The 22,784-nt window shown below is 37.7% G+C and overlaps 1 protein-coding gene across 16 annotated transcripts in view; it reads left to right on the forward strand.

Moving 5' to 3' along the window:
• Positions 1 to 22,784, forward strand: part of KIAA1109 (KIAA1109 ortholog) — a 164,161-nt gene that overhangs the window by 21,414 nt on the left and 119,963 nt on the right. For all 16 annotated transcript variants that reach the window (XM_036313371.1, XM_036313370.1, XM_036313369.1 and 13 more), the window contains 12 exons: positions 1,809 to 1,890; positions 4,620 to 4,813; positions 7,157 to 7,236; positions 9,702 to 9,852; positions 11,067 to 11,223; positions 11,870 to 11,948; positions 15,015 to 15,106; positions 16,878 to 16,995; positions 19,821 to 19,976; positions 20,209 to 20,306; positions 22,162 to 22,340; positions 22,508 to 22,614. In XM_036313371.1, coding sequence (XP_036169264.1) covers positions 1,809 to 1,890; positions 4,620 to 4,813; positions 7,157 to 7,236; positions 9,702 to 9,852; positions 11,067 to 11,223; positions 11,870 to 11,948; positions 15,015 to 15,106; positions 16,878 to 16,995; positions 19,821 to 19,976; positions 20,209 to 20,306; positions 22,162 to 22,340; positions 22,508 to 22,614 — 1,493 coding nt within the window. The remainder of the gene's footprint in view (positions 1 to 1,808; positions 1,891 to 4,619; positions 4,814 to 7,156; positions 7,237 to 9,701; positions 9,853 to 11,066; positions 11,224 to 11,869; positions 11,949 to 15,014; positions 15,107 to 16,877; positions 16,996 to 19,820; positions 19,977 to 20,208; positions 20,307 to 22,161; positions 22,341 to 22,507; positions 22,615 to 22,784) is intronic.

The following is a 22,784-nucleotide window of genomic DNA, read 5'->3' on the forward strand; positions in this document are numbered from 1 at the left end:
TAATGGATATTATGTCCCAGGCACGGAGCTGAGGTACTGGGAATATAACAAGTCTTCTATCTTGTTGGAAATTATAGCCAAGTATGGGTAAAATAGGCAATTTTCGTGCAAGAAGTATTACCTCAGGGACAAAAGTAGATTTCACATAGAAGGATCAGGAGGGCTTCGACCTGAAGGGTGAGTCACTTAGGGAAAGGTGGTGATGAAGAGTCTTCCATAGAGAAGAAACATCATATGCAATAGTGAAGTTACTTACTGAGGCTGCAATGGATTATTTGAGGTGGGGATAATTTAGATTAAAATGGTTTAGCAGGATCAGAGGCTTTCCCCCAAGTCAGTAATGCTATGATGTGATTGGAGGGAGGTAAGACTGGAGGCAGGGAGACCAGATGGAAGGATGTTGTAACATTTCATCAGCTGGGTTGGTAGCAAGGGAAAGGGGGAGAAGTAGATGGAGCAAGACAGACTTAGGCAGATGAATCCATAAGACAGTGGTAGATTAGATGTGGAGAATGAGGAAGAGGGATGATCAATAGTGAATCCAAATTTCTAATGTAAGCAGCGATTATGCTTAGGCAGGGAAGCCCAGGGAAAGAGGAGGTTGGGGGCTGGTGATGAGGTCTGTTTTGAATTTAGTTTTGTTTTTTTTTTAATATTTTATTGATTTTTTACAGAGAGGAAGGGAGAGAGATAGAGAGTCAGAAACATCGATGAGAGAGAAACATCGATCAGCTGCCTCCTGCACATCCCCCACTGGAGATGTGCCCGCAACCCAGGTACATGCCCTTGACCGGAATCGAACCTGGGACCTTTCAGTCCACAGGCTGATGCTCTATCCACTGAGCCAAACCAGTTTTGGCTTTTTTTTAAAAAATATATTTTATTGATTTTTTACAGAGAGGAAGGGAGAGAGATAGAGAGTTAGAAACATCGATGAGAGAGAAACATCGATCAGCTGCCTCCTGCACATCTCCTACTGGGGATGTGCCCGCAACCCAGGTACATGCCCTTGACCGGAATCGAACCTGGGACCTTTCAGTCTGCAAGCCGACGCTCTATCCACTGAGCCAAACCGGTTTCGGCTGAATTTAGTTTTAAGCACTGAGGGTCACCTTCGTGGAGTTGGTCTCAGAAGTGCCATTTAGGAGATAATGGGTTATTGAAGAGATCTGCCTCAAGTTTTCATCCAAAATCTTTAGTGAATTGCTGTGAACTTTTCATTCTTTAAATTTTGTGTACTTTGTGTGTGGCCAATATTTTTCTCATCCTTTGCCTGTCATTTCACAAAGTGGTGAGAATAGGGAAAGAAAAGGATCAGCTCAGTTGAGATTGAGCCCACAACCCAGGCATGTGCCCTGACCAGGAACTGAACCATGAGCTCCTGGTTCATGGGTCAGCACTTGACCACTGAGAACACTGGCCGAGCATTGATATTATGATCCATTTGTTTTAATAATAGTTTTGGCTGTCTTCTAAAATGTCACATTGTAGTGTGGTGAGCAGATGGTAGATGTAATGACAGCATCTCATAATTGACACTTTTGACATTAAAGCTTGTCATTCTAAGAACATAGTTTTGTTATTACAGCTTGATCTAAAAACAGACACATGGTGGAGTGCATTCAATGAGACATTTTAGGGCTATTAGTCTTCTTTTAGATGGCCTCTGTTTCATTTACTGGAGCCGTCATTAGATGTATCTGGAAAGGTACAGCTGGTATTAATAATGTATATTTCGAGTAGGTCAACTGTATCCTCAGGTATTTAAGTCTTTCCTATATACTTCAGTTTTTATTTTTTCTTCTTAGAGTTAAAGTAAAAACAGAATCTCAGGACCCCACATCTTCATGGAGATCGCTTATTCCAGTTATAAAGGTCAATGTGAGCACAGTAAGTAATTCTACTACAATTAATACTTGGTGGGTTAATAACAGAACCTTTTATTTTTTGCAAACATTATTTTCACTTAAGAAAAGAAAGTAATTTTGTACTTTTTAGGTTCCAATTTTCATAAAGTGTGAAAGAATTCTTTTTTTTAAAATTAAATCTTTATTGTTCAGATTATTACAGTTGTTCCTCTTTTTTCCCCCCATAGCTCCCCTCCACCCGGTTCCCACCCCCCCACCCCTGCCCTCACACCCCCTTCCACTGTCCTCATCCATAGGTGCACGATTTTTGCCCAGTCTCTTCCCGCATCCCCCACACCCCTTTCCCCCCCAAGAATAGTCAGTCCACTCCCTTTCTATGCCCCTGATTCTATTATAATCACCAGTTTATTCTGTTCATCAGATTATTTATTCACTTGATTTTTAAATTCACTTGTTGATAGATGTGTATTTGTTGTTCATAATTTGTATCTTTACCTTTTTCTTCTTCTTCCTCTTCTTAAAGGATACCTTTCAGCATTTCATATAATACTGGTTTGGTGGTGATGAACTCCTTTAGCTTTTTCTTATCTGTGAAGCTCTTTATCTGACCTTCAATTCTGAATGATAGCTTTGCTGAATAAAGTAATCTTGGTTGTAGGTTCTTGGCATTCATCACTTTGAATATTTCTTGCCACTCCCTTCTGGCCTGCATGGTTTCTGTTGAGAAATCAGCTGACAGTCGTATGGGTACTCCTTTGTAGGTAACTGACTGTCTTTCTCTTGCTGCTTTTAGGATTCTCTCTTTGTCTTTTGCTCTTGGCATTCATTTTAATTATGATGTGTCTTGGTGTGGTCCTCTTTGGATTCCTTTTGTTTGGGGTTCTCTGCGCTTCCTGGACTTGTAAGTCTATTTCTTTCACCAGGTAGGGGAAGTTTTCTGTCATTATTTCTTCAAATAGGTTTTCAATATCTTGCCCTCTCTCTTCTTCTGGCACCCCTATAATTCGGATGTTGGTACACTTGAAGTTGTCCCAGAGGCTCCTTACACTATCTTCATATTTTTGGATTCTTTTTTCATTTTGTTTTTCCGGTTGGGTGTTTTTTGCTTCTTCGTATTTCAAATCTTTGACTTGATTCTTGGGATACTCTTGTCTGCTGTTGGATCTCTGTATATTATTCTTTATTTCAGTCAGTGTATGCTTAATTTCTAGTTGGTCTTTTTTCATATCCTCCAGGGTCTCACTAAATTTATCGGCGGTTTCCAGAAAATTCTTGAAAAACCTTATATCCGTGGTTTTGAACTCTATATCCAGTAGTTTGCTTTCCTCCATTTCTGTCATTTGTGACCTGTTTCTTTGTCTCCGCATTTTTTATGCTTCCCTGTGTTGGTAGAGTGGCTTTCTGTGCTAGGTGTCCTATAGGGTCCAGTGGCTCAGCCTCCCCAATTACCTGAGGTGGACACTCTTGGTGCACCCCTTTGTAGGCTTTGTGCATAGTCTTGTTGTAGTTAAGCCTTGATTGTTGTAGGTATCACTGGGAGGAATTGACCTCCAGGCCAATTGGCTGTGAGGATCAGCTGTGTCTGCAGTGGCAGAACTTCTGTGCTGAAGATACCCTTATGAGGCAAGACTTGCTTCAGTGGAGCTTTGGTGCTCACTGAGTCTGCTCCCTGAGTGTGTCCCTTATGGATCTAAGGAGTTGTAATTGGATGGTCCAACTCTGACCGCTGGGTACACTGGCTCTTGGATCTAAGGAGGTGCTAATTTAGCCTCTGCCTGAGGCTACCCAGCAGGAGCTACGAGGAGATCTGCAGATTCCTCTTCCTTGTTTGGGGTTTGGAGGTGCCCAAATGAGGCCCAGCTGTGAAGCAATGCAAGCTGCTGTGGGGCCTTGGGCCTTCTCTTGGAAGCTCTGGGTCTGTCTGGCCCAGCTGCAGTTTATTAGGTAATTTTCAGATTGCAAAGGGCCAGGGCATATGCAAAAGCCTCTGCCGCAGCTTGGGTGGGGCAGGGTCTCAAGGAATCAACAGGGCGGAGCAAGCAGCTATGGCTGATCCTCAGCCCTGCCTTAAGAGGCCCCGCGTCTCAGTGTCCGAGTAATCGGTAATCGCTGCAAGCACCTTTGAGAGAAAGCCGCCCTCGAGTTCCGAGTTCTGCCCGCTGCCAGACAGTCCAGTTTCTCCCTGTATGAGTCTGGGTCCCCAGAGACTCACCCAGAACTGGAGTTCAGAGCAGTCGGGGGCTTGTGACTCCCTCCCGATTCAAAAAGACAGCCGCGTCCTCAGTTGCTAGTCCTTGCTGCATGCGCCTCCGTACCTCTGCACTTTACTTCCACACCTCCTCTGAGTCTCAGTGTGCTTTTCTCTTTCCTTCCAGTTGTAGAATTTCCACTCAGCCAGCCTTCCTGTGGTTCTGGATGATGTCCGTTTTGTCTTTTAGTTGTATTTTTGAATTTGTTGTGGGAGGCAGCAATTTCCGGTGTTTACCTATGCCGCCATCTTGGTTTTCCTGAAAGAATTTTTTTAACACCAATATCATTTTAGCATAAATTTGTTAGACCTGAAAGGGTATTTATTCACAAGTGCTTAAATTTTTTAAAAACCAGGTCTAAATTGATCAGTGGAGTGATTTAAATATAGATAGTGCTAAAGTGGAATCATCTAGTTGTTGCTTGAAAATGTTTGTTATTAGGTCAGTTAAGGAAAAAAGTATAGCTTTTATAGTATGGCATACTATCTTTTATCTTTTGTAGGGTCGCCTGGCCTTTGGAAATCATTACCAACCTCAAACTCTGTGTATCAACTTTGATGATGCTTTTTTAACTTATACTACAAAACCACCTTCCAGTCACCTTGACCAATTCATGCATATTGTGAAAGGAAAGCTTGAAAATGTTCGAGTCATGCTTGTTCCTAGTCCAAGATATGTTGGTCTTCAAAATGATGAGTAAGAACATTTTACATATGTCTAATATAGATATCAATTTGATTTTTAGCACCCTTTTAATTTCTGTTACAAGCTGGGCATTAATTAAGTACATTTTTCTAATAAATTAACAGTATAGTCCTGCTTTATAAGGCAAGTGGATATACTATACATTGGTAAACTCTAATTTTAAATATTTTTCTATAGAATTATGACTAATTTTTTTACCCTTTTCTTCCTTTTAACTGTATTTGAAAAACTCATTTTGGGAAATGAAGCCCTGGTATTTGATGTTTACACATTACAGGTAGGTTTTTATTTACAGAAGGAATGGATAAATAGTAAATTCAACAAATTCATTTTAGTGGAGTACCATTCTGAGTTAATGTGAAAAGTTGAAAATGGAAACAAAATTACTCTTAGACATCTGTTGAAGTTAGGATGGTACAGTTAGGATGGAACTTGCTTGGTATGCAAGTCCTGGGTAGTTTTCCACCTAGCTTTCCAGATTTGTCTTCTATCAGTGAAGTAGCTGCTTGCGTTCAGGAGACAGGGAGCATTAGTGATGCACCGTGGACTCGCCCTCGTGGTGGCAGGATGCTTCCCTGTGAGGACTGGGACCTGAAGGAACTCCAGGGCATGCGTTCATGGTAGGATGAGGGTTCACGATGTCTATTTTTTGTATGAGGAGACTTTCTGATTGAATTTGTGCAATTTAGTATTCATAGGATGAGATTCCTCTGTGTCCCAGCGTATATCTTTGTAGGAAACATACAGTCTATGAAGTCGTGAGAAGCATGATTATTCCTTTTCAGTTCCAACTTCTTGCTGTTCAATTTTCTGGGGACTGGCTGGAGTGGTAGAGAGGTTTCCTTTTGGAGACTGGCAAGGCTGTGAGTATGCCTGGGCCCACTCTTCAGGATCAGGGGATTTGCTCAGCACATAATGCTGCACTTACAGCTGAAAGTTTAATACTGAATGAATGAATGAATAAATAAATAAATAAATAAACAAATCTGGATTTTGTGAAAATTATTAGAGAGTAAGATGAAAAAGTGTTCTGCTATTAATTTGTATAAAAAGATTTAAAATTGTGTTTTTTACTCTTCAAAAGTGTGCAGGTTAAATGATGACATTAAACATTAAGCCTGGCAGGTTCTGGTCAGTGATGGGCATTGACCTATGAACCAGGAGGTCATGGTTTGATTTCCTGTTATGGCACATGCTTGGGTTTCGGGCTCGATCCCCGGGAAGGGGTGTACGGGAGGTAGCCGATCAACAGTTCTCTCTCATCATTGATGTTTCTCTCTCTCCCTCTCCCTTCACTCTGAAATTAATAAAAATATATTAAAAAAATAAACATTGTCCTAACTGGTTTGGCTCAGTGGATAGAGCGTCGGCCTGCGGACTCAAGGGTCCCAGGTTCGATTCCGGTCAAGGGCATGTATCTTGGTTGCGGGCACATACCCAGTAGGGAGTGTGCAGGAGGCAGCTGATCGATGTTTCTCTCTCATCGATGTTTCTAACTCTCTGTCCCTCTCCCTTCCTGTCTGTAAAAAAACGATAAAATATATTAAAAAAATAAACATTAACCTTAAGATTTAATATGTTTTAAGAAGAATATTGCTGAATTTGTGTTATTATTTAATGACTGCCAAGTTTATTTTGATATGGAAGGAAGATACTGTGGTGTATGACAAAGTAAAAAGTTGTTAAAGCAATGAAAGATGAATAGTTTGTGGGAAAGCGATTGTAGAGAAACAGTCAATCCAGAATTTGAGTTCGAGATGTTTGCTTTAAATCTGATTCAAGTTGATCAAGTAAATATTCTTGGAAATAGGTCATGTAAAGTTGTTAAAAATAAAAATGACAACATTTTTTCTTATGTAATGTTTTGGGAAGCTTATTTTATTTTACAGATATATAAAGTGATATTTCTTCAGTTTTGTAGTGTTATTAATAGAAAATGATTGAATTTAAAGTTTAATTGTTGTAAATACAGAATATAATTATTCTATTCTGATGAACATTGCTTTTCCATTGTATTTAATTAACTTTGTCTTAAATTGATTTCTGTTATTCACAACTTAAAATGAAAACGTGAAACAATTTTTTTTCTTTTTTCCCTATTGAACCAATCTACTGATTAAAAATATTTCAGTATCATTTCATTATTTAGTCTAATATAGAATACAACTATGGAACAATTTATTGTCTGTGAAAGATGGCTTACCTTTTTAAGATGCTACCCTTGATGCGTTTGTTTTTTTGTTTGTTTGTTTTCACCTGTCACCACCATTAATTAGAACACTGAACTGTTTGTATGCTGGAGTTGTACTTAGTTTGCCTTGCCCCTTCTTACAGGCCACCGAGATTAATGGGAGAAGGCTTTGTGGTGATGCAGTCAAATGATGTTGACATCTACTACTACATGGACGAGCCAGGTAAGACTTTTTGAAAGTATAGTTCATAGCTGCAATTCTATTTCTTCTATGAAATGGGATATTAATAATATTTTAAGTCTCTTTACTTAGGATATAAATAAGTTTCAATAAATGTTGAGTGCCTACCTAAAAAATACCTGTGTCGTTGTTAAAAGTTGAATATGACTTTAGTATTTCAGACCAAAATGATATTGTAACCTTTCCTTCAAATTCCATGTTATCAAATATACTTCAAAAATTGTGAATGCAAATTACCATAAGTGAAAACCTTTGAGAATAATGATGATGGTTAAGGTAATTCATGTTAGTTAGGAAAACAACTCACAGTATGTTAGACTTGAGGCTAACAGTTTCAGGATTAAAATCCAGCTACCATGCTTCATGGATGGTTTCCATTTTATAAAAGTTACTGAACATTGGGTTTTAGCCCCCTTTTTTTCCTAATCTTTCTCCTGGGGTTTTATAAGGTCAAAATATTTTAAAAGTAAAAGTAGGATGCTGTTTGCCTTTTTTCACCATGTTGATATTTTCACTGGTTCTTTACTTGAAACAATAGCTAGGGACAGACTGGTTTTTCAAAATTAGGATTTTGAAAAAATTTGAGTCTGCAACTGTGAGTTTGGTAATTTTTCTCATAAGACCACCAGTGATGTTAACAAATGTGATTTTTAAAATGTTTAATAATGAAATTTATTAATATTTTAAAAAGTATGTATGTTGTAGTGAACCCATGTTTTCCAAATGATCAATGCATGCTACTGCAAAGTCAGGCCATGGATAAAAGATTTATTCAAAGTGCAAGAGAGATAGTATATTTTAATGCAAGAAGTTTGCCGGGAGCCGGTCCATCCTTGCTGTTTCAAGGGACCTGGCATATATGGCATATTGTTCTTAATATGTTTGCTCACCTTCTTGGCACTATGTGTTTTAACCAAGGTCTCCTCTCTGAGAAAGGTTGTTTCCCCAGGTAGGGATTTTCCCCTGAAGTTAGGGAGGGAATAAAACCTCTTAACTAAGTGCCAGGCGGGTAATTAATCACTTTAACTACGAACAATCGTGCTTAAGCTACATAATCTTTACTCCCTGGAATGAAGATAAGAAACGCCCTAACCTTTGTAATAGAGATTGATAGGATTGAATCAACTGGTATAAATACAGATACAACAAGACAGCAAGAGCCAGAACTCAGAACACAGAATGAAGAAGACAGAACTCAGAACACAGAACGAAGAAGACAGAACTCAGAAGAAGGAACCTACACAGACAGAAGAACTTCGCTGGAGAGAACATGGCAAAAGATCCTGCACTGAACCTGACTACAGAAATTGGCAAGAGAACCTGATTAGAACCTGGTAACTGAACCTGGCTGGAGAACCTAGCAAGAGAACATGGACACAGAACCTGGCTGGAGATCCCAGGCAGAACTTCGCTGGAGATCCTAACCAGAACCTCTCTGGAGATCCAGACCAGAACTTGGCTGGAGATCCTGGCTGGAGATCCTGGCTAGGCTGCTGATCAACTGAACGCTGTCTCCGTGTCATTCCTTCTTCGCCGACTCCGTCCACACCTTTGGGGACCCCTGGACCCGCTGGGGTTGGACCCCGGCAGAAGTTCAGTGATATGGCTTCAGATTCCACATTGTAACCTTTAAGAAACTACTACTTGTTGAATTTTGGAGTAGTGTCAAAGAATACCCAGAACTATCAGAAAAAGCTATTAAAATACTCCTTCCTTTTCTATCCACCTATTTGTATGAGGCTAGGTTTTCTTCAAATCCTTGAACAACAGACTTAATATAGAAGCAGCTGTGAGAATTGACATTTTTTTTATTAAGCTAGACATTAAAGAGATTTGCTAAAATAAAAACAATACCAACATTTCTCAATAAATTAAATTTTTTTAGAAAATGTGGTTATTTTTGTTAAAATATTTTTTATTAAAAATGAAATTAAAATTTCATCTTTCATTAAAATATAGTTATTTTTCATATTATTTTCATTAAAATTTATTACTATCAATATAATGGGCTTCTTATTTAATAAAATAAAAAATTTAAAAATTGATCAATTAAAATTTTTAATACAGTAGTATTGATAGAGATAATATAAAAATACCCACTTTAGGGTCCTCAATTAAAAAAATTATTGATTTCAGAGAAGAAGGAGAAGGAGAAAGAGATAGAAACATCAATGATGAGAGAGAATCATTGGTCAGCTGCTTCTTGTGCACACCCTCTACTGGGGATTGAGCCTGCAACCCGGGCATGTGCCCTGACCAGGAATTAAACCTGGTTCATAAGTGGACGCTCAACTACTGAGCCACACCAGCCAGGCAGGTCCTCAATAATTTTTAAGAGTGTAAAGTGTTCCTGAAATAAAAAAAATATGTTAGAACTGCTGATCTACAGGAACATTTTAATGGTTATTTTAAATAACTGCCTTTATGTTGTATATTCTGCAATGCAGGACTTGTACCAGAAGAAACAGAGGAAAATATTGAAGGAGAATTGAGTAGTGAGGATTGCAAATTACAAGATTTGCCTCCGTGTTGGGGACTTGATATAGTTTGTGGTAAAGGAACAGATTTCAACTATGGGCCATGGGCCGATAGACAGAGGTACTTGAATAAATTATATTTCTAATAAGTTTCAAATGTATTGAGCTAATACTATATTTTTAATTAAAACATAATAGTTTTCTAAGCTATTTTATTATGGCAGGGTAAGATATTCGTAGACATTTTAATCCAAATAATAACTTGTGTGTAGAGAAATTGGTTTAATCAAGTTCACTGCAAAGGAGGAGTTAACTCATTAGAAAAATGATGAATGAGCAGCACATTTATTGGTTCTTTTGTTTTTCCTTAAGTATTTAATCAACAAATATGCCAGTGATTGTTGGGGTGATGCAGATTCAGAGCTAAATACATAGATAGTTTAGTTAGTGGGTGAAAAAAGAGACAAAAGAGGTTTATTACATGCTGTAATAGAGATGAGTAAAAACTCTTGAAAAACTTAGAAAGGTACTGACTTGGTTTGCTAAGGCTCCCATAACAGAATACCACAGACAAATTTCTCACAGTTCTAGAAGTTAGAATTCTGAGATTAAGGTGTTGGGCTAGTTCCTTATGAGGGCTATGAGGGAGTGATGTGTTTCTTGTGATAGCTGTCTTTTCCCTGCATCTTCACGTGGTCTTCCCTTTTGTGTGTCTTGTAAGTTCTCTGTCCAAATTTCCTCCTCTTAGAAGAATATCGGTCATGTTAGATTAGGGTCCACCAAAAACATCTCATTTTAACTTAATTACCTCTGTAAAGACCATGTCTTCAAATACAGCCAAATTCTGAGGTTAGGACTTCCACATAAGAATGTTTAGGAGTACGCAATTCAGCCCATAAAAGGTACATAAATCATTTTAAAGATTTAAGAAGAAAAGAATTGGCGGAGGCTTTTTGGTAGAGGGAACATTTGAGTTGAGTTTTGAAACATTAGTGTTAGCCAGGGGAGGAAGAATTTTAAACAAAGGAGAGGACATTTACCAGTAGTGATGAGGACACATCCAAATTTTTATGTAAATAGACGTTGCTTAAAGTTAGTTCAGCAACTTTGCCATCTGGACTATTGATATACTTGTAGAAAGTCTTTCATTTCTCACAGTAGAAAACATTCTTTTGTTTTATTGAGAGGAAATTATAGTAGGTGTTTGTGATTAATTTTTTGTATTTTGCCTATTTTTAAATAATACATATCAAGTTCAAATATTGATTTTGGTCCCTTATTAGAAATCATTTTGTTGGAATAAAATGTCATTATTCTTTCTACCTTCTTATATAGAGATTGTTTATGGAAGTTTTTCTTCCCACCTGATTATCAAGTTCTGAAAGTTTCTGAAATTGCACAGCCGGGGAGACCAAGACAGATCCTTGCCTTTGAACTGCGAATGAATATTATTGCAGATGCTACAATTGACTTGCTGTTTACCAAAAATAGGGTAATTATTGAAATAATATAGAGAAAATAGTGCTTAAAATTTGAATATTATTTTCCAGAGCAATTTTTGGTGACTAATCCTATACTGAGATTCATTTCTATGAGCTTCATACCACTGTGCCCCCACTAATTGTATATATACTATTTTCATTAAGTGTCAAATAGTAGACAGAAATTAATCAACAAACCTTTATGCTATAGTCTGGTTCATTTTCTCCTTTATATCAGCCCAAGTTGTTTTAGTGTATTTTTTTGTTAACCCTCACCTGAGGAGATTTTTCCCATTGATTTTTAGAGAGAGAGTGGGAGAGAAGGAGAGAGGGAGGGAGACAGTAAGAGAGAAAGAGAGTGAGAGAAATATCGATGTGAGAGATAAATCATTTGGTTACCTCACTCGCCTGACTAGGGCTAGGGATCCAACCTGCAACCTAGGTATGTGCCCTTGACCAGAATCGAACCTGGGACCCTGTGGTACATGGGCCAACACTCTAACCACAGACCCACTCTGTGCAGGGTGTGTTCTTAGGCATTTTGAATACCTATTTAATATCATTGCTGGTTATATTTTTGTCTCTGATAATAACTAAAAGGTAAAGATGGGAATGTAATTATAATGAATATTTTATGTGACTTTTTTGTTTTGTTAGGAAACAAATGCTGTGCATGTCAATGTTGGTGCTGGCTCCTATTTAGAGATCAATATTCCTATGACAGTCGAGGAAAATGGTAAGCTGCAGCAAGTGCTTCTCTGTTTCAAATGATTAGTAGGAAAATAATATATAAACAGTAGTTTGTTAATCCACTTAAACTAACATAATTAATGGGGTTTTCTTTTTCAGCTTTTTATTATATTTTGTGTACCTGTAGCTATCAACAGTAGATAGTACACAATTAAATCATTTGTGCAGCTAGAGAAAGAGAACAATTTTTTTAAAGTAAGTTAAGTCTTATAATTTCATGCTTTTATTATCTATCTATCTATATATGTAAGAGGCTAAGTGACCGACCGTCCATCCGACCAGTCCATATGACACACACTGGCATTCCTATATAATAAAAGCCTAATATGCTAAGCGTCCGGTTGTCTGGTTCGCCATTCAACCAATCAAAGCGTAATATGCTAATGATATGCTAAGGCTGCTCAACCATTCGCTATGACGTGCACTGACCACCAGGGGGGAGACGCTCTAACTGGTAGGTTAGCTTGCTGCTGGGGTCCGGCCATCAGGACTGAGCCAGATGGGCTGTACACACCCTAGAGCCCTCCTGCAGCCCCTATCCTGGCTGGCCAACCTCCCGCGTCCCTTCCTGGCCCCAATTGTGCACCAGTGGAGTCCTTTGGCCTGGCCTGCGCTCTCTTGCAATCTGGGATGCCTTGGGGGATGTCAGAGAGCTGGTTTTGGGCTGATCCCGCAGGCCAGGCTGAGAGACCCCACTGATGCACGAATTTGTGCACTGGGCTGCTAGTTTAAAAATAAACATTGCCTTGCGCATACACGATACATATAAAGCTCTCACTGGCACCAATTGCATGTGTGTGTTTTGATATGTCATTGTTGATTGTGAATTTAGTTGTTTTTGTTGTTTTTATATCATGTCTTTGTTTTTATATCATGTTATTGTTTATTAATCAACTTATATATTATTTTCATATACATTTTACTAATTTTCTTTAATCTCTGACACCTATTTTAGAGAAAGGGCAAATAGTGATATTAAAATATTTCTTCTAATTAATATCCTTTCAATGAGCATGAATCTATGCACTGGGCCACTAGTACTCTATATTTCTCTTTTCTAAGTGAGCATACTTTGCTTAGCATATGTTTTTCCTGTTTCTTCATGAGAGCAGGTGCTCTGTCTTTGTTTTCACTGTGTAAACCTGATGCCGAATCCAGTACCTGGTTTGTGGTTCATGGCCAGTAATTGACTGAATGGCTAATAGTCTTTGTTTCAGGTAATAATAGTAGATTTTTGTCAGGGAGTAAACTGGGTACTTTGAACAGGAAAACTTTAAGAAAGGAGACCGTTTCATATTTCAAATATTAAATAAGGCCTTGATAGCTATAGTTTCATCTGAGCTGAAATAATCTAATTCATTATGCACTTAAAATTTGTCTCTGATACAAGTTAATCAACAACATGACTACTTTGTGTTAAATTGACCAAAATATTATATAGCTGTCTTCATTTTTTCTGCTTCTCATCCTCTTATTACATTTGTAATTGAGAGTAATTAAAATGAAATTCTGCTCTATTCAGTTTCTTGAGCATGCAGAGAATAGCAACTTACCCATATTTTTAAATTACTAACCAGCAATGTTATGCTTGCTAAGCAGAGAGTAATTTTTATACTATTCTTGACTCTCTGTGCTTGTGCCTGCCACTCACTGGATTAATTGTGTCCATAAAAAGGGAACAATTGGGGTTGCCCGCTGAGATAATTAACTGAAAAAGTGGCTGAGAGAGTATGTCTTTTCCCTGTAGCCTCTGTGCTGTTTTAGTGAAGAACAAAACCTTATTTTAGCTAGTTCTAAGAGAATAATCCTACTGTGTCTTGAAGCAGGTTCTCTAGGACAGGTAGATTCAGTGTAGTCTATTGAAAAGAAGCATCTCTTAGGACAGCCTTAATTACCAGTCTGTACCAGGGAAAAGGCAGTTGGGATTGCACAAAATTGAGAAGGGTTCATTTGAGGGAGTGTTGCTACCATTTTAAACTGATGATGCACATAGGAAGTAAGATTTATACAAACAATTAGTACACAATTATTGGTGCACTAGGTGAAGGGCCCCCTGAGGGCTGTTGGGTTTGGAGCACACCTATTAGGAATTCATGGGAAGAGCCCCAGCACACAGGCTATGGAACTCAGAGTGAGGGAAGGGTCTAAGGAAAGGCTGGATGGGGTTTTTGGTCAAAGTGAGGTGGCTTTTTAAAAAAAATTTTTTTTTATTGATTTCAGAGAGAAAGGGAGAGGGTGAGAGAGATAAAAACATCAATGATGAAAGAATGCCCCCTGCATGCCCCCAACCGGGGATCGAACCCACAACCTGGGCATGTGCCCTCAACCAGAATTGAAACTAGGACCCTTCAGTCCTCAGGCTGAAGCTCTATCCACTGAGCCATACGGCTAGGGCAAGATGAGGTGGTTTTTAAGGTGATTTTCTGAGCGGGAAATAGGCTTAGGTCTGAGACAAGAACAAAATAGAACTCAAATACATGTACAACTTTTTTCAGAGATTCAGGTGCTTGGAATAAAATAAAAAAGCCCAGAGCAGGATGCATGTTGGAGTAGCCATATAATAATGATCACAGAGTTCATGCTTCTGGAAGGGCAGCCCATCCAGAAAAGAAGTGATATACTCTGAGCTGCTGCTTTTGTTCAGAACAGGCTGCATGGTTTGGTGTAACTGTCACTGTATAAGGAAGAGCTGTTGTACAGAAACTGTCATTGTATAAGGAGTGGTTGAAAAAGATGAAAATAGGTATGCTGGAGTTAGTGGAAGAAGAGAGGACATGGGAGCCATTTTAAATAGTTCAAAACTGTCATTTAGAGAACAGAATTGTAGTTTTGCACTAGAAAGCAAGTCTTGATAGACATTATATGAATATGAAACTTTCTTCCCTCAGAGGTGGTCATTTGAGAAAGGTCACCTATGTGGTTGCAAGCTCCCTCCCCATCATTGGGGTATATTTAAATAGCAACTGACCACCACATTTCAGGGATTTCTTCTTTGGGTTGTGGTGGGATTTATTTCCAGTAGATTCTTAATTTTTATGTTTTCACTTATTAGGTTACACTCCTGCAATTAAAGGACAACTGTTACATGTTGATGCCACTACCAGCATGCAGTACCGGACCCTGTTAGAAGCAGAAATGCTAGCGGTAAGTCTGGGGCATATGAAGATATGTATAGGTGCATAAAATATAAATTTGGTTTTAATTTTTTAATATAAAATTGTAATGACCAAGAAGTCATCAAATGGTCCATCTTCTTATTCAAGAACCACCAGGTGTTCTTTGGCCCTAATTTGGAAAGAGAAGTAGATTCCCAGTGATGTAGAATCCCTGGCACTCTCTGTTATTCTGCTCCTAGTATGGGGGATGTAAACAAAGGCAATTAAATGTGGGGTTTTGGCCTTTAAAAATATGAACAGTTGTTAGGATATTGTTTTTAAACTTCACTGTATGGCTAGACTAATTCTCTCCAATGTTGTAAATAAGATTGTGGGTGTTTTTTTTAAAAAGGAATTACTTTAAAAATATATATATTTTTATTGATTTCAGAGAGGAAGGGAGAGGGAGAGAGAGTTAGACAGGTCAATAATGAGAGAGAATCATTGATCAGCTGCCTCCTGCACGTCCCATACTGGGGATGAAGCCCACAACTGGGCATGTGCTCTGACCAGGAATCGAACCGTGTCCTCCTAGTTTGTAGGTTGATGCTCAACCACTTAGCCACACCAGCTGGGCAGATTGTTTTTTGTTTTTTAATATATTTTTATTGACTTCAGAGAGGAAGGGAGAGGGAGATAGAAACATCAATGATGAGAGAGAATCATTGATTGGCTGCCTCCTGCACGCCTCCTTATTGGGGATCAAGCCTGCAACCCAGGCGTCTGCCCTGATCGGAATTGAACCTGGGACCCTGTGGTCCACAGGCTAATGCTCTATCCACTGAGCCGAATCAGCTACGGCTGTTTTTGTTGTTGTTTTTTACTATATGTTTTCTGGCCCCTTTGGATTCTTTCTCAGGGTTTAATAATTCATTCTCCTTTTTACTTGATGAATAAGGTGAAAGGAAGAAAATCTTAATACCCTGGATTGCTGCATAGTACAAAGAGAAAAAATAAGGAAGTACTTATGACCAAAATTTCAGATTGGGGACTCAGTAATCAGGCAGATAATTATTTTTTGTTAGGAGCAACAACAATAACAACAATAATAGAAGCCAATGGCTGATAATCAGAGAGGATTCTTTTACACAGTATTATATTAGTCGGTCCTTAATTGTTTGCCTAAACAAGCTATTTACATGATATATATGTAAATTAAGAGGAGGCGTTTGCAATTAACCAAGAATATATTGAGTACCATAAATGTATATTCAACTGGCATATTCAGCATTTTAATGATTACTGAGCTCTAACTGATAAGTACTGCTGTGCAAAATTGCTGGTCCTAATCAAGCAGCTCTTGCCTTTGCAGAATTGTCCAGCTTTGGCAGGTGGAATACAGACCTGTAACCACCACGCTGTCAAATGGGAACCCAGGAGGCTCTGGGGCTAGACTTGTGTGTGACAGTATCCGTTGCATACACTCTCTGCGCCCGAACCTCTCACTGACCAGGTTAAGGGTGTTTGCTGTTATTCTGAGTTTAACTCAGGTACAGTGTTGAAACTGTAACCTGATGGTTCCTCAAAAAAAATTTTTTTTTTTTTTACCACCTCATGGCTTAGTATTTCAAGGAACTGGATATAACCATGGCTGCTGACCTTCAGCCACAGCATTATTAAAATCTCAAAGGGACCTTCTGTTCTGCTCAGTAGGAAAATAGGTTTTCATTACTCACCAGTGTGTGTGAGTTTATTTCTGGTGCTCTTCACATAGGGTCACATTTTAAACTCTAACATTTTGCCTTGACGTTGATTTTCAGTTCCACATCATTGCCAGCTACCCCCGAGTATGGAACATGCCCCAGACGTGGCAGTGCGAATTAGAGGTATATAAAGCCACCTACCACTTCATCTTTGCACAGAAGAACTTCTTCACAGGTAATTTTCTAATGAAAAAAAAAATGCAGTGAGATTCATTATAGGGAACTGCTTTCTAGTCATGTGAGTTTTACTTTTAGATTCAGCCTGGGGATTTGATGACACAATTCAAACTTTTTTACTTTCACACTTTTTGGGCCAAGAAGATCAAAGGGAAAATTTAAATATAGATATGTTGTGCTCTCTTCCTACACAAAAAAGGAAAATATGAACCCAAAATTGAGCTAAAAAAAAAAAAAAAAAAAAAAGAACCCATCTTAGGCTGGGCTGGTACTTTGATTCGGTCTAGTGGGGAGTATGATGGGGAAGGTGAATCAATTTATCTTCCTGAATTAGGCATCAGCATGGCTTCATGGTTTTGTTTCGATTATTGTAATCTACAAACAGTATATTCAAATAGTCAAATATGCTATGTTTGTATTGGGAGCCCCTACTTTCTTCTTGGCATGGACAATTTAGTTGGTGTTGTCATTAGTCAGAAAATTCCTTCATTTGTTGCAGCATATTACAATAGCTACTCATATTTATTTCCTGAGTATGCAAACATGTCTTGGTCTCTGAGTAACATAAATATTTCTGTATGTAAATAAGTTACGTTTATTGAGACTTCCTGTGACAAGTTTAGCTAAACAGAGTTGGTCTGATTTGTCAGGGTTGGTGGCTGTCCCAGAGCACCTAATATTTGCTTGATTGATTGCTACAATCCTCCTCCCTCCCTCCCTCCCTCCCTCCCTCCCTTCCTTCCTTCCTTCCTTCCTTCCTTCTATTCCTCTATCACTAGTTAGTAGAAGAGACATTTAAGAACAATTATTCAAATATAGACCCTGTGCTCTCTCTATAGTATGATGCTGTTATTCAAGATGGTTAGAGTTTTCCTTCAGAAGAGAGGGTAGCAAAGAGTGTATTTATTTTAGATAAGATGAATACTTTGAGTAAAAGTGCAGAATCAGAAACGTTTCTGAGAGAGAAAAGTGATAAAATCAGCTGGATGAATCGATGAATTTGTATTGTGGAGTTGGTTAGTTCCAGAGATGGCTTTTGGGCATCTCCCAGCTGCTAGATATTGTGTTACAGAATAGTTAGAAGGTAGGGATGCGTCCCATTTGTTAGGTAAGATGGCATGTAGAAGTAAGTAGAGATACTATAAGGTATGGTGAACTACTGTGTTTGCTTGTTAAATTAAACAAAAATACAGTTAAGGTAAAATTAATAAGTGGAATTTTCTCTATTCATAGACCAAGTTAATAGCCATATGCCTTTTGTTGTTGACAAATTCTACATGTTACTATTATTAATTTAAATCATTATAACTTTTGATGTTAAATGTATTATTTTATTAAGAGGAATTTCTAATATCTTGCACAAACTTATGTACATTGAATTTTAAATGAGTTCCTATGATATTATATGAGATAAATTTGATTTCTGATATCATTATTGAATCTAATATTTTTTAGTATAAATTTCCATTAAAATTGAAAAAATTTCTTTAAGTATTTAATTAATTTTACCTATTAATATTATTATAATATATTTTTTAATCCTCACCTGAGGATATTTTTTTCCATTGATTTTTAGAGAGAGTAGAAGGGAGAGGGAGAGACAGAAACACCAATGTGAGAAAGACACATCGATTGGTTGCCTCCCGCATGCCCCCCAACCAGGTCTGGGAGCCTGCAACTGAAGTACATGCCCTTGACTGGAATTGAACCCGGGACCCTTCAGTCCACAGGCCAGTGCTGTATCCACTGAGCCAAACTGGCTAGAGCTACCTATTATTATTATTATTATTATTATTATTATTATTTTGTAATCCTCACCCAAGGAGTGAGGATATTTTTTCCATTGGATTTTAGAGAGAGTGGAAGGAGTGGTGGGGGAGAGAGAGAGAAAGAGAAACATCAACGTAAGGAGCTTTTATCTATTGAGGTTAAAATAAAGATACCAAAGGATAGGTACACTAATTGTAGGAACACAATTTTGAAATGAACAACCAGACCATACAAATTAGCAGTACAACAAATCAACAAAAATAACTGACTGTAAATTCTTAGAAGGCCAAGTCTGTGTTTTGTTCACCAGAGTCTAGAACAGAGTCTGACACACAATAGACACTCTGTTGGTATTTGTTTAATGAATAAAACACCAGGAAAAATGGTCAACCCTATTACACTTAAGAAATTAAATTAAATGAGGTGGCATCTTCCAGTTACCAATTATCAAGCTGCCCTTCCCCCACCCCCCAAAAAAGAGACAGAAACGGGGAGGGAGAGAAAGAGATAAAAAGAAATATACAGCCCAGTTGGGGTGGCTCAGTGATTGAGGGTCAACCTATGAACCAGGAAGTCAGAGGTTCAATTCCTAGTCAGGGTACATGCCCAGCTTGCAGGCTCAATCCCAGTAGGGGGTGTGCAGGAGGCAGCCAATCAGTGATTCTCTCTCATCATTGATGTTTCTCTCTCTCTTCCTCTCCTTTCCTCCCTGAAATCAATAAAAATATATTAAAAAAATATATAGGAGAGAGTACAACGAAATAGTCGAGCATGCATTTCTCATAGGAGGATATAAGATAGTATAAAATCTACATAGAAAAAAAACTAGAAGGAAATGTATCCTCAGTGTTGGATGTGTGGGTAGTGAATAACAGATGATGTTTTCCTCTTTAGTCTTCTACAGTTTCTTTAATCACCTTTTAATATTTCAGGATAAGAGTTCTTTTTAGTTATAAATGAAAAATAGATTTTTGACTGGTGTTAGAATTTTTACAAGTTGTTTTCTGAATTTCACTTAATTTTAATTTCTGTCTCCCATCCTGATAACTTTAGATTTAATTCAAGACTGGTCTAGTGATAATGCTCCAGATATTTTTTCATTTGTTCCATATACATGGAATTTTAAAATCATGTTTCATCAATTTGAAATGATTTGGGCTGCTAATCAACACAACTGGATTGACTGTTCCACTAAACAACAGGAAAATGGTAAGAACTTTAAAAAAATTAGGTTGAGTATTTTGTTCATTAAGACAAATACCAACAAATTGATATTGACTGTATAGTTGTGATAGATACTGGAATTTTTCCCATTATTTTGTGAGACTCTCAGAGAAATATTTCAGAGTTTGTATTGGACTAAACATATAGACTAAACTTAATTTTGTTTAGGTTTAAAAATTTATTGAAGTTAAAAGAATTTTTTTTTCTTTTTTTGTAGTATATCTGGCAGCCTGTGGAGAAACACTAAATATTGATTTCTCTTTACCGTTTACCGACTTCGTTCCAGTTACATGTAATACCAAGTTCTCCCTAAGAGTACGTATAGTTGGATGCATTGTTTATCCCACAAAGTTTGTTAGTAAGTTGGATTTCCCAAAGCTTATCTTTATTTCTACCCCCGCCCCCCTTCTCAGCCCCCCCACCCCCACCTCATCCCTCTACCTCTGTTCCCTGGCCACCTGGAAGTAGTTCAGCTTTCCTCCATTGTTCACTAATGTTTGTGGCACAGAATGGCCCTTGTCCCTCTTTTGTAGTTGACTATAGTGTTCTGCCATTCCCCTGAGTTTTCCAGCTTTCCCCAAGAAGTGGGGCAATAAAGAAACAATTCCGAGTTGATTATTTCTTAACCTTTGAGGCTGATCTATGTTCTTTTAAGCACCCATTCTAGCTCTAATGTTTACTATGTCTATGCACTAGATTTTATACTTCCCTATATGTCATTCCTCATTGTAATCACCTACTAACTCAAGCAATAGCCACAAATACCTTTCTTATTTTTATCTAAAAGCCAGCTCATATGCAGTCAGAATTTTGTGGAACGCCTAGTTTTAGGGCATAAGCAGTCAGTAGTAGTTGTAGTATTGATGGAGGTTATGTGATAAAAAATAACAACAATAATAAAATCAGCTAATACCTGTTAATCATTTTGTATGTGCCAGACACTATTTCCAGTGCTCATCTGTAGTCACTCATTTTATTCTGAGAACAACCCTCTTGAGGCAGGTGTTGTTATTATCTGCATTTATGGAGTAGGAGACTGAGGAGCTGAGTTTAGTAACTAGTTATGTAGCTAGTGAGTGGCTGAGGTGGAATTTGAACCCAGGTAACAAAGCTTAGGGTTCTATTCTTTTAAGCACTCTACTGTGCTGCTTATTAAGAAACTATGCATCAGGATGAAAAAGATTAGGGAACCTACTAATAAAAGGACAGAAGTGAAGCTGAATGAAGATCCTTTGATATACCAATTCAGAATTCCTAAAAGCCAATTGAAGAATCAAGAGTTATTAGAATTAGCCGAAACCGGTTTGGCTCAGTGGATAGAGCGTCGGCCTGCGGACTGAAAGGTCCCAGGTTCGATTCCGGTCAAGGGCATGTACCTGGGTTGCAGGCACATCCCCAGTGGGAGATGTGCAGGAGGCAGCTGATCGATGTTTCTAACTTTCTATCTCTCTCCCTTCCTTTCTGTGAAAAATCAATAAAATATATTTAAAAAAAAAAAAAAAGAGTTATTAGAATTAAAAGAGACAATCATGTTTTAAAAATTAATAAAAATACAGAACATATTTCACTTGAGCTTATATTAGTGAGACAATTTTTCATTTTTTACTGAATTATATGTGAAATATCCATGTATACCCATTGAAGATATCTTTTTTTTGTTTTTGTTTTTTGTTAATCCTCGCCTGAGGATATTTTTCCCCATAGATTTTTAGACAGAGTGGAAGGAATGGGGAGAGACAGGGTGAGAAACATCGATGTGAGAGACACATAGATTGGTTGCCTCCTGCATAGGATTGAGCCTGCAACTGAGGTTTGTGCCCTTGATCAGAATCAAACCTAGGATCCTTCAGTCTGTGGGCCGACACTTGATCCACTGAACTAAATCAGCTAGGGCTGAAGATAATCTTTTTACTGTTTTGTGGAAACTATGATGTTTATTATCCTGACTTTTTTCTTAATATTGTAATCAGAATTTAGTTTTACTCTGTAAAATCTTACTCCAGTTATTCATCTGACTGTTCAGTGTTACATCTGCCATTTGGAATTTATGGTTTCTTTAAAAAAAAAATTATTCTCAAGATTATTATGGAGAGGTTTGACTGTAAATAGTATCTTAACATGTTTATGTACCTATTTTATTACTGTGGGTTATTATAAATTATTTTTTTAGGGAGAAGACGTTGATCTTCATCTGTTTCTACCAGATTGTCACCCTAGTAAATATTCATTATTTATGCTGGTAAAGAATTGCCACCCAAATAAAATGACTCATGACACTGGTCTTCCTGCTGAGTGTCAGAGCAGCCAGAAAACAGTTAAACCCAAATGGAGGAACCTTACTCAAGAAAAGTGAGTACCTAACAGGAATGACTTAAGTATTTTGTGTTTCTATGTGGAGAAACTGTTCTTCAGAGTCTTTCCAAGAATAATAATAACTTTGATTATCTGTACCTATTGTATGTATATAATGAAAGGAATAAGTACCTGACTAGAAACTTTATTCTTTACTCTTAAAGGGCTGGTTGGGTTGAATGTTGGACTGTTCCAAGTGTCATGCTTACAATCGATTATACATGGCATCCAGTTTACCCACAGAAAGCAGATGAGCAGCTAAAACAGTCATGTAAGTGTTTTTTATATAATTTGTACTTTGAAACATCTGGTGTTATGACTGATAATCATCAAAGATACAAAAAAATGCATTTGTTCTTTTGACATAACTGTATACATTAAAATCTTTTAAGGATTTTGGTGTAATTATAGCTAACTTTTATTGAGCATTTTCTATGTATT

Source organism: Myotis myotis, unplaced genomic scaffold (genome assembly GCF_014108235.1).
Source record: "Myotis myotis isolate mMyoMyo1 unplaced genomic scaffold, mMyoMyo1.p scaffold_m19_p_6, whole genome shotgun sequence".
Lineage (NCBI taxonomy): Eukaryota > Metazoa > Chordata > Mammalia > Chiroptera > Vespertilionidae > Myotis > Myotis myotis.